This window comes from Chamaea fasciata, unplaced genomic scaffold, assembly GCF_029207755.1.
Source record: "Chamaea fasciata isolate MVZ Bird 193981 ecotype frontalis unplaced genomic scaffold, bChaFas1.0.hap1 SCAF_13, whole genome shotgun sequence".
Lineage (NCBI taxonomy): Eukaryota > Metazoa > Chordata > Aves > Passeriformes > Sylviidae > Chamaea > Chamaea fasciata.
Window position 1 is genome coordinate 8,571,670 of NW_027094098.1, and position 12,869 is coordinate 8,584,538.

Consider the following 12,869-nt stretch of genomic DNA (forward strand, 5'->3'; position numbering starts at 1 on the left):
TGGCCAAACCCAAACCAATGTTGTACACAACCTGGGCTATTCTTGTAATCAATGAAAAAGATGAAAATCATACAAGTACCTAATATTTGAGAAATAAATTTTGTCAGCATGGTCAAATAAAAGAAAACCCACTCATTCTTCAGTATTTTGCTCTCTATAGTTAAGCTGGCCATCTGACACATTTAAATAAAGCCTCCTGAACACAAATATTATTTGATTAACTCCTTAGTGCAGTAGAATTCATCCATTTGTTCGAATACAGAAGTTAATGTAAACAAAGAGAAATTTCAGCTACTAGAAGTCAGGATTTCCTGTCACTACAGTGAACGAGTAACACATTTTTAGCAGTCTCATGCCTGTCCAAGATTTTGAACTTCGGGGACAGCAACTCAGTTCAAGTATTTGAGTTCTGATAGGGAAATGACAAACCATATTAGTACCTGAACTCTGATCAGACATGAGAAAATTGGATGTTCATGGAATTTCATCTTCCTCTGAAGAAAAGGGCTATACTGTATGTTGTTACTGATATACAACACTGACTTTCTCTCACATTTCAGTGCAAGCTGTAGCCTTAACCCTCATCCATCACTCTTAAATGAGGGTCAAGATCTTTGTTACTTTCTGACTTTGAGAAATTATTCATTTTATAGCAGAATTACACCTACTGATACAAAAACCTGAACATGATGACTCTGAAATATGAACTTTGTATACACATGCTGCAACTGAAAAGCATAGTGGCTCAACAGAGCTCACCTAAACCTGAATACTTACTCATTTTAATAACTAACTCTCTGCCAAGCAGAATGTTTCCTTCATGGTAACAGGCGTAATTTAAGTATTTACTGTTTCACTTAAAGACTACCTCTAACTATGTAGCAAGCATTGTTTATTTTAACCTACTGGGACTATAAAAACCAACTTGTATTAGGGACAAGCTGTCTCCTCTGAACAAGTTGTACCTTTTACGGTTTAATTCAAGGAACTGCATTGCTAGAAATGTGCACATCAACAACTACTGATCAAATGTATGGGTGTATCAGCTTTGGTTAGTAAGTAATCAGCAATTCATTAAAGATGCAGGCAAAACCCTTCTCACCTTACACTGTCTCCTGAGTTTCTGTTACACATTGAAGACATTTAAGGACGGTATTCAAAAATCCTGTCATGTTCCCTGCTTAGCTGTGCTCACAGTAAGAGCATCTCCTAAGAACATAAACCTCACTTAGAGCAGAAGCTGCCCTGGAGGGTGTTCTGAACCAAAACTAGCTTTAGTTTACCAGACCTTGTCACTGGGATTTCTTGTAGCAAGAGTAATCAGACCCGGGTGGAAAATGAGAAGCACTTAGCCTGGAACTGCCAACAGAATCATGCTTTGGAGTCCTAAAGGCATCCAATCGATAGGAGAGCACATTTTAGTTGGAGGGTTGAGCATATTTGCTTCTATACAGCAGACAGGCAACAGAAAAATAGATTCTAAACTACCCATAAGTAGGAGCCTCAAAACATGTATTAATTTATGCCTTTTGAAGTACAAAGGTATAAGGTGACAGAAATATGAAAACAGAGAGTAGCAGTTGTATAGAGATGATTTCTAGGGGTGATTAGCAGCATTATTATAATATTTGCTATATCCCTGTAAAAGCACTCAGGCTACCTTCCCAGCCAGCCACCAAAAGAATGTGTGACTCTCCTGCTGGGACCCATGTAGATTTTGACATGTAGATAAAACTATGAAACAGACATGCATGGTTTTCAGGCAGTTCAAATTTGTTTTATTACAATTTTTTAACTGTTAGTATTTTCATATCTGGACATCTTGAAAGCAATTTTAGATTTACATCTTCAAAAGACATTACAGATTTATGTAAGCCCCGATGACAACTACTCTACTGCACTGTATACAACTTGGTTGCCTCCCTTCCATGTCCCACTCCACACAGTTCCAAACAAGTGAAAATCTGAGACTGGTGTTCATTTTCAAGCTGCAGGAAAGCTCAGTATATGGAGAAAGAGTAAATGATAATTTGCATTCAACTATTTCAGGAATCAAGAAGAGCATACACAGAACTATACATTTTATCATTTTATTAGGAATAATTCCAAGTGGGTTATGAAGAAACTAATCCATTGAGTTTGATGAATTTTCCAAAATTTCCCTATGAAGATATGTTCACCAACAAACAGTAAAACTTCAGCAGAACTATTATACACTGGGCAAAAATAGTCAGGCTGATACCAAAAAGCAACATGCAACATAAAAAAAGATACAATATAAAGGAAGACAATCTGCTGAATATTAAAAACAACCTCAATATGAGCTCTTCGCAACCAGCACAGAACTATTCTACCCATCAAATCCAATTCACACAAAGGCAAGTTGGGCTGACAGAACCCAAGGATTAACAAAATGTTCCTCAGTGCAGTAGATTTGTATAGTGTTTTAGAGCATTTCCTTGGCTTGGAACAAGCAGTTTTCGGAAATCTTTTTGGCAAGGGAGAGAAATAAATACATATGGAATGCTACATTTTTAAATCAGCAGACTGTCTGAGGAATGAAAAAGGGCATCAGTAAACTAAGAGTAGCAGGGAGAAAAAAATTTAAAACATTAATTTATTGGGGCTCAAAGAGTATTCAAAACAGATCTTAAAGATGTCACAATAACTATATTCAGGTATTTAGGCTAACAAGGGGAATAAAATCAGAAGATACACTTTTTCCAAGTTAAGGAGATTTTTACCCCAGCATATTGCTACCTTTGCAACATGTAGCTCGGTAAACAATAATTGGCAACGAAACAAGTTGAAACGCTGTAATATCCTGCCCAAATATCAGTTCCAGATACTGTAATAACCAAGATGCAAACTAATTTTGTTGTAACAAGCCTAGACCACTTATATCAAACATGTCCCTGGTGAAAGAGTAATCCAGTTGGAATTAGCGTTTTGAGAGTTCATTTGACAGCCAGTCAAGTCCCTCATACAGACCAGTTCCTTGCGTAGCACAGGTAGCCTGGACATACCACTGTTAATGTAGAACACAAAAATTAAATTTAAATACTGGCAAAATGCAAGCTAAGTTATGAAAGTATATGACACTCTTTAGCGTTGTTATAATTTTGTGTTGTAACAGTGTTCTTTAAATAGTTTTGTGCCGTAAATGGAGTCAAGATTGAACAAACAGTATTTTTAAAAATTTTAAGAAGTACTTGTACTGTAAAGGAGGTTCAGACATTATCTAGAAACTCAAGGATTGGCCTAGTAAAGGCTACAACATAGTTTAAGGCATCAAGAAACAAATACAAAACTTGTATTTGGTTTACATGCTGTAAACTACTTCTTGTCTCTGGAAGACTGCTCTTCAGGAGGTGAACATGGAAGTATCTACATGAATGGACCTCTGAAACAACTTCTATGGGTCAGGATCTTAGTGTGTCAACAAACACTCAGGTCACAAAAGGTGGGATGGTTAATGAGAAGCAAACCTGTGTCTCTGAAGCTTGAGCAGATGGAATCTAATGCTTCAGAAGCTATGCAATTTCCTCCTGGAGGTGGGAATGCAGAATGCATTTGTTCTCCCAGAATACTGAGAAAACAGGCAAGCCCATCACATACTTTGTGAAATGCTGGATGTCTGTATTTCAATGACAGACTGGAGTGTTTGTATGTTTTCAGAAACAGGTGAGAAACGAAACGCCTGTAACACTGGACTATACTTCTAAATCCCTTATTTTGAACAAGAACCTGAATTATGCATTATAAAGTTTAACAGCAGGTGTGTGCATTTTACTTTTCCCTTAGAGGAACTTTATGTTTATGATCTATAACAGAGAGAGACAGAGTTCAGCAGTGAGAAAGTTTAGCACTTACAGTTCTGTTGCGCAGGGACTGAAGGCCTAGTTTATCTGTCATTTCACTGATTGCCATGGCGTTTGGCAGATCCTGTTTGTTTGCAAACAGAAGCAGCACTGCATCCCGCAGCTCGTCCTCCTGAAGCTAACAGAAAAAACAGGCGTGTTATTAAATTGACTCAGTTAAGTAAATCAGTTATTTCAACAAACACTAAAAAAAATCTAAATACTGATTTAAGGGTTGTCAACGTTTTCATTCTTGCTCCTGAAGTGAAATTTTGTATTTGAATATTGAGTGAAATTTAACTAATACACAACAGAACTCCTGCAATTAAGGAAGCCACCTTTTAATTTAAAAAGTTTAAATTTATGGGCACCTTGCTGATGAAATATTCTCTAGCACCAATCTGTTATTCCAAAATTCTTTTTCTGCTGCATTTCTATCAACATTTCATGAATGAAAGGTTCTTTGTTAGTTCTCTAGAGAGTGGAAATTACAACTCGATGCACTAAGTGACCCAGAATCACCAGCTGAATACAATACACACTGCACAGACTCCCTAAAACTTTAAAATCCTAAATCTCTTAGGGAACCTGAAGAACATCCAAAAATAGGACAACTCAGTGTAATAATGATACTTCAGATGATATTGATCATTGATATTTACCATTTTCTGCAGCTCTTCTGCTGCCTCCTGGATTCTCTCTCTGTCATTGCTGTCTACCACAAAAATGAGGCCCTGTACAAAGTTAAGCAGATTTGGAAAAAACCATTGTAAATGTGCAGCACTACTTTAAAACTGCCAAAACATACATACAGAATATTGTGATTGCTTACCTAAGAAAGGGGGCAAATTTAACTGAAATATCTGTTTAAACAATGCATGATGTGTGTCTGAACAACTAGCTAAGTTTCAACTTCAAAATAAAGCTAGGGGAAGAAAATCCAGTGAAATTACACAAACTACCTTTTCCCCCTCCCCTTTCACTCACTGTATTGAAAATCACAAGTGCTTCACCATCTCATATTTCATGGAAGAAACCCACACCCTTAAAGTAACGCCTGAATTTGTTTAAAAAAGTTTGTATCAAACAGTACTTCTAATGGCATCTCTGTTATTCAAGTGTTCTTCTTACACAATTTACTGTTAACCTTTCCATCTGAAAACTTTGCTTTTATCACTCTCTCCAAGGAAAGAGAAATACCTTCTAGAAGGATTTAGTGACAGGATGGTAATAAGGAACTGCAGTTAAGTTTTACTCTATTCACAACAGCCTGGTGGTGCAAAGTCCCTTTATCAATCCAGATCTCTGTATTTTTCTGCACCAATCATATGCATCATGCTGCACAGAAGTATCATGAAAACAATTCTATATTCAACACAAAAAAACCCCAAACGAACTCACTCCAGAAGTGTTCTGATACTAATAACCAACTTATCTCACTACTTGTGAACCAAAGGTAACACATTTATGTCCCCAAAACTGACTGCAGTCACATCAGTGTGAAGCTGGCACTTTTCAATCAACTGGTAACAAGATCTTTTACCATATTTTTGATGCTCAGCTTACTAAAACCACTGATTTAGCACAGTAAAAGCTGTATATTTAAAGAGTTCCTCACAACAAACCAGTTGTTCTGGCACATTACAGAACACTGGGAGATCCTAAAGGACTTGATCTTTGAGAGGCTACACTCACAACTAGGCTTGAAACCTTCAGGGGAACAAACTAGTTTCAACTAGAATAAAATCTAGGTACCCTCAGTAGTTGCAAGAAATAGTGCAGAGCCTTTCTGAAAGAAAAAACCAATTTTTCATATGTACTCAACAAAACACAATGAGGCTTTACAAAATAGGTCTTTTAACTACTGCCATCTGAGTACTCTTACCTGTGTGTTTTGGAAATAATGCCTCCAAAGAGGTCTAATTTTATCTTGACCACCAACATCCCAAACTGTGAAACAAATGTTTTTATATTCTACCGTCTCCACATTAAAACCTAAAAATGAAGGAGTTCAGTAATTAGAAATAGTTACTTCTAGTGTTAAAACATCATTCCAACCATGTTAAAGATAGATACTTCCTAAGATACACTTCTCCCAAATATGTATGAAATGTCTCATCAATACTGAACTGGTAAATCAGGAACAAAACTGACTGAAGAAGGGGGGAAAAACATGAATCACTTCAAGTCCAAGTGTCTGAGAAAATCTTGCAGCCACACACTGTGAGGCTTGTGGTATTTGGGGGAAAGTGGTGCTACTCATGTGGTTCCTGTTCTCCTGTGCATCTGCTACTGGCCACAGTCAGCAGCCAGATTCTAGTCTGGATGCCTCTTTGGGCTGACACAGTTATGTTATGGCAGTACCAGACAGTTCATGTTTGTCTTGATTCCTATTCTAACAGCAAAGAGCAAATCCCTGCACCCTTCAGGCCTGTCAGGTTTAGAATAACAAGAACAAAGATATACAAACTGGTGATCTTACCAATAGTGGGAATTGTGGTGACAATTTCTCCTAGTTTCAGTTTATAAAGAATGGTTGTCTTACCAGCAGCATCCAAACCAACTAGAAGGAAAGAAAAATTGCTTTAATTCACAAACTGAACTACAACCTGCTAATTTAAAAACATGTCGTTTTACATGCAGAATGCTGGGGATTTTTTACTGAGAACAGCTTTTTAAACACTCTAAACTCATTGCTGATAAACTACTGAATGTTTTCCCCCATGTCCTCTACCCAGCACTGAGAGAGAACAGGTCATGAAGAAAAGTTCAGGAAGATGCTTTTATTCACAACCTACAGGCTCACAAGTTTCTAGTAATTTTCCTTAGTATTTGTGTTAAATAAGCTTTATCATTCACACTGAAGGTTTCTTCTGTGTAAATCAGGAAGATTTTAAAAGCCTAGCAATAATCTACAAGCACCAGGCAGTCTCTAACTGATCCCACATTTGTTACTTCACTAAGCTGGGGAAGGCCTCACTTCCCCATCCTCCTGCACAGCTCAGCTTCACATGGACCAACTGGAGCTGGCATTAGACATGAAAGACACTTCTTGTCCCTTATTCCAGCCTCACCTCCCTCTGCTAAAACATTTCTTTAGCACTGACAAAAACCACACACATCAGGAATCTCTCATCATCCCTCCACATACACTACAAGGGCTGTAGGTCTTCGTCAGGATATTTCCATAGAGCGAGATCCACCAGGATGCTTCCATCAGGAGTCTCCTTCTAACCACTGTTGGTCATTACAGACCTTCTGCACTTAAATTTGCTCTTCTGTTTCTAAAACAAAACTTAAGCTTGCTGTTTTTCAGTGTAAGCTATGTGGTAAATATGGGATCCTTCAGAAATAAAATAAAATTAAGCCTAAAAGACATTCTTTGGGACATACCACCAACACTGCAAGCATACACTGTAGTTTTCTAAAACTGTTTGTGAAACTGCTTATTGTTAAGCATTTTAGAACATATTAATGTAACTCAAAATAGAATTCTTTAAATTAGAACCCAATACCTAGCACACAAGTACCTCCATGAACAGCAGGTACTAAACACCACAGCACAAAATGTCTGTCTTTTGTCAGTAACATTTTGCCCAAACAAAAATATCCCCATCAAAAGAATTAATTAATACTTTTGCAAGAAACCAAATGCTATACTCATTTTATAAGGATAACACACATTCTTAAGCATTCTGAGTTCACTTCCTATTCTGCAACTGCAATATATTAAGCTTTAAGTGGTTTGGTGACTTGCCTATTAATAATACAACTGTTTCCTTAGCACTGCAAAAAAAAAAACAGGACTCAAAATTACCTGCTCATTCAGAATGAAACCAAACTCTTCAAAACCCTCCTTTTTCTCAAGACACAAACTTGCTGCTGTTGCAGCAAACTAATTTTAAAAACCCTCTAATTGTTCTATATTCTAATAGTGTGTACAGGACGAAACATACCAAGGCACTTTCTTCGGTAATGTCATTGCATGTTGAAAAAAAAAAAAAAGTTGTTTTAATTCCTAATGTCATGACAGCATGAAAGAAAGGGGGTGGGGTGGGAATCTACCATCAAAACCAAAGCTCCTTGACTCCCAAAATGCTCAAAATGAAACTTAAAGGGTTTGAGTTTGCTATTGTTTAAGTGTTGGTCTCCTTCAGAACCATACACGAACACGAACAAAAAAAGTCAAGGTGCAGCAGAAGTTACACCAGAACTTGGAAGTCATGAAACTTGGAAATGCCACAGTTTTCCTCACACCAGTTAAGTGTCAGATCACCCTACAAAACCCTTAAAGATGATGTCAGAACCCTCAAGTACTCCACTTATGCTGAAAATCAATCTTTTTAACAGCACAATGCTTGAAGCCCAACACTATTTTCACACAGCTCAAACCCAAGTAGGCACTGGTAGGGGACACAGATCTTCATAAGAACATATAATGCCTGTACATGATATGAAAGGGCTTTTTCCCAGTAAATTAATAATAAGATAATTTAGCGAACCAATGAGAGTTACAACTACTGTTCAAAACTCTTATCTTATTGCTCCCCACCAGAAAAATAACTCCATTACCAATATAACAAACACTAACAAGAGCTGCTACAATTAACAATGTAAGAAAGATGCCATTGTCTACACCAACTGCGAGTGTACTTAAGTTTATACTACCAACACAGATAAAGAAAGAAAAAAGCTAATCTCATTCCAAAGAATGTGCACAGGGCACCGAGATCCATTTGAAGTCATGACTCAGAGTTAAGAAATTAGAAACTAGTCAAGAATTTTAAACTTGCTATATTATGAGAACAGTGCCCCAGTTACCCACTCTGTCCTTGTGCATCTCAGTGGTGCTGGCAGAAGGCTCCAGTGCCTATGCAAGCACAAAGGCCAGACTTTGCTGAAATCCACTCTTAGCCACAACTCTTGATTAAGCTGTTGGACTTTGCACTGAGCCAGGCTGAGTTATGGGTTACGGGTATGTGTTTTCTCCTTCTGCCTTCACACTTGAGGCAGAAGCTTAACTGAGGGAAGGACCTTATGCAAATCCCCATGACCCTATTTACAAAATCCGCCTCTTCTGGCCAAACTGCAAATGTCATAAAGTCTAAAGAAGCAAGTCATGAAAAGCATAGCCCCCATTCATATTTCTTACTCCAATTCACAATTTACCACCCTTTAAAAAAATTTCAGAGCACTAAATCATATTTAATCTTTTGAGCTGGTAGGAAGTGCAACTATTGCTTTTAGTAATCCAAGAATAAACACGTTTACATTTGAACTGAAACACTAAATGTGCCCGAGTAAATGAGCTACTGCCACGTCATAAACTACACCAAGATTAAAAGCCACATCTTAAATCCCCAAACAAAGTGAATTTCTAATTCTACATTTTCTCTGATTCTACTGCCTGACTGACCATTCTCAAGACCAAGGTGTAAGAGACTCAGTGAAGGACACAACGTTGGGCAATTGTACTGCAAAGCATCAGGATTACAATAAAGTACAAATGGGAAACACAGACCCAGACTTGCAACTATTCACCTTTAAACTGAATCAAATATCCTCTTCCTCTAGCTGGAGAAAAAATATCTACAATGCTTTCAGGGGCTGCTAAAATCACTATAGTTCTAAGCCCTTTACTCCTCTTAAAGAGTGTTTTATTCACAGCCTGTCAGTTGTGTTTCTAAATCTCAAGCTTCTAGCTCACTTGTCCCCAGGAACATCATCCCTGATCACATCCCATCCTCCATTCATCAACTTCCTACTCTGATCACTGGGGGCTGAATATCAGGCTGCCTCTGTTAGCACAGCACAAAACTACACAAAAACTACAGAAAGCCACCAGCATGCAAACCAACAGTTGTGTAAAACAATACCCGCCCAAATAAAAACCAGCTAAATTATTATGGTCTGTTACAGTGACAGAATTCCCAAAGAATCTGCCATTTTCCACCCAATGTATTTAATAATTACCTCTGTATTTGAAGCTCCTGGGTAGTTACTGTGTCAGTTAACACCTGCACAACTACACCAAGACACACAACACTAAATTATGGTACTGGAAGGTGCACAGTGAATCAGTATCTCTTCTTTCAAGGACAAAAAAACATCAGTGGAGAGTTTCACAGACAGGTACATGTAGGGTTAGGACTCAGTGTTTCTACTCTTAATGCCCCAGTTGCCTCATCTGACTTTCAAACATTCAGCCCTATCCTACAGCTCTTTCTTTTCCCTCATGTTATGCCTATTTATAAAGGAAATGCATCAATCTTCTTTTCGTGCATTTCTTCCAAATAGTAACTTAATATTTTTGAAAAATACTTACTTATACAAGTGTATTTAAAAAAAAACCCCAAAGTTTCAGTAACAGCATAACATTAAATGTCCACTTATTATCGTAAATGGAATTTGAGAACATAAAAAATATGTGAGTGCTGTTGGTAATGGTCCCTGATGAGAAATACTCAAATTCTGCAGAACTCAGTAACACAAAATCTGTTTTAGGAGCTAAATTAACTCTAATTTATCTTCAAAGTATTTAGAAACAGAAGAAAGCTGGGAGAAGGAAGTCGGAATTATAAATTAATTATCTGTTGATATCAATTCACATAATATTTTCTCCTAAGTACTCTACCCCATAAAGTTATTTCTCAATTGGTGTTCTACATAGGGAAATGTAAATATTTGGCCTTGTACAGCCCCATTTTCAATACACTGAACATTATAACCTTGAGGAAAAGTTTTAATTCTATCCCAGTATTCATTCAGACATCTCTCCTCAAAGAGCTGATATACTATATAACTGTGTTACAGTTATACACAAATTCTGTCATTTTCAGTGAAAACATTCTGCTTCTAAACACCCAGTTTATGTCCTATAACACACTCTCACCACAACATATCCCCAGTTCTACTCTCCTATGCTACCTAACAAATACAGTGCTGCCCTGTACCCTGATCCAGCCCTGCATTTTAACACAAGGCCCTAAAATAAAAATGTTTAAGAAATACAAAAATAAATTCATTTGAACCAACTGCTAGACAGTGCACTTTCCAAAGCCATCTCTAACCTAAATTCCACCTCATTTCCTACCAATGAAGAGCCTTGCAAGCAGTTTAGATCTGTATGACATCACCTTCCTGCTTTCAGTACTTTGAAAAAGTAACAGGACTACAAATATCACAGACAGTGTCTCATCCTACATCCTACAGTCAAGCTCACTTGAAGACTTGACTTCATTCATTAGGAGTCACAAGAAGAGTCTGGCTGTTAGGGAGACAAGCAAATCACCTCCTTGAAACCAAACATGTACTAAGTTGTCTTGAAGGCTAAAATGACTTGGATTATTTTGAAACGGATGAAAGTCTCCAATTTCAAGTAGGTAAGACACAATAAAAATTCTTGGGTATGCAATAATGAACTTTGCCAACACAAAATATATGGAGAACCTGAAAGATTATAATTTGAAAAAGCTGCACTACTGTGTCTGCTGCGCACATCCAGGCAGCATGAGGGATGGGTGTGTGCCAGGAAGTTTCACAGTCAGAACCCACTCCCCTCGCTGGCTGTATCCAAATGGGCTCTTTATACAGTTCCTTAGGACAGGCCACTTCGGCCAATGGCCATGAACCAAATTCCATTCACTTTGGTAACAGAATTTGAGAAAAATTTAGAGGCTAAGAACTGTTTGTACATAAAGCTTGCAGAGGTGGGTAGGTGGGTGGAAGAAGGCAGGAAGGACTCGAAGCGGAGGAGGAAATACCAATGCAGTATGTGCTGACCTTTTGAACTATAATGGGAAAGTGAGAATCTTCAAGAGCCACGGGCTTTAACTCCTACACAGACCGTACCAAGGGAACAGATAATTTCAAAATAAACGGATATTAAAAATAAATCATTATAGGGGAGACAGTAAGATTAAGCAAGCACTGTAAGAGCAGCCTAGAGGGTTTTATCGGTTTCTACACGAGGCACAAAACTAACGTCCAGAGAGGCTATACCGAAACGCCTTTTCACAAGAGTCAAGATAGAGACACTACAGCTCCCTACAGCTCCCGAAAATCGGCCATTATCCGGCAGTTCGTACGCCCCTGGTGTTGCACACACCAGCCTTTGTCACATTCTGCTGGCGGAGCCGCAGTGCCGGGGCAGGAGGGCACGGCCGGGGCTCGCTCGGCCCCTCGCCCGGGGACAGCGGCCCTGCCCAGCCGCAATTCCAGCTTTGTTCCAGGTGCGGGAGCGGGGCTCGGCCTCGCCGTGCCCGGCGGGCGGCAGGCGAGGCAGGGAGGGTAACAGGCACCCAGCGGGAGAAAAGGAAGGGCGAATAGAGCCGATCCGCACCCCCTCCCTTCCCCGCGCTCTCCCGATGCCCCCCCTCCCCGCCCATGGGACGGGCACAGCGCGGTATCCGCGCCCCGCAGCCCGGGACAGGACGATTCCCTCGCCGTGACCCGCGGCCTCCCCTCCCCCGTCCGGTGGGACTGGGCTGCGCGGCCCGGCCGCTCCGGGCTCCGCGGTGGCCCTCACCCATAAGGATGCGCATCTGCTTCTTGCCGAAGAGGCGCGAGAAGAGCGAGGAGATGGTGAGGCCCATGGCGGCTCCGGCGGCGCTGGGCGGCGGCGGGGGAGCGCTGAGGGAAGGAGGGCGGGAGGGAGCGCGGCCCGGCCGGTGTGCGCGCACGGATCCCTCCGCGCGAGGGGAGGCCGGCGGCGGCGGCGGGTGCTCTGTGACCGGGGACCTCGCTCGGTCTCTGCCACGTCACACTCGCCGCGGCCGCCCCGGCTCCAACGCGGACACGATCACGTCACGCTCGCCACATCCCCCCGCCGCGGCACCGCCCTTCGCCACACGGCCCCGGCGAGGCGGGGACTACGGCTCCCGGCATGCGCTGCGCGGCGCAGGGCCCCGCGCTCATTTGCCGCCACCGCGGGGCACGACGGGGGATGTAGGCGGACGCGCCCGCCGGGAAGGCGCAGCTTCCGGGTCACGCGGGGTACGCCGGGTGCGG

At 40.5% G+C, this 12,869-nt stretch overlaps 1 protein-coding gene across 1 annotated transcript; it reads right to left on the reverse strand.

The window, feature by feature from the left end:
- Positions 1-1,755: 1,755 nt before the first annotated feature.
- ARF4 (ADP ribosylation factor 4) lies at positions 1,756-12,681 on the reverse strand. The gene is made up of 6 exons (XM_066195340.1): positions 12,388-12,681; positions 6,343-6,423; positions 5,746-5,855; positions 4,523-4,594; positions 3,874-3,999; positions 1,756-3,028 (listed from the first exon to the last, which is right to left on the reverse strand). The coding sequence occupies exons 1-6, from the start codon at positions 12,452-12,454 to the stop codon at positions 2,942-2,944; spliced, it is 543 nt and encodes a 180-aa protein (XP_066051437.1). The 5' UTR covers positions 12,455-12,681; the 3' UTR covers positions 1,756-2,941.
- Positions 12,682-12,869: the final 188 nt, after the last annotated feature.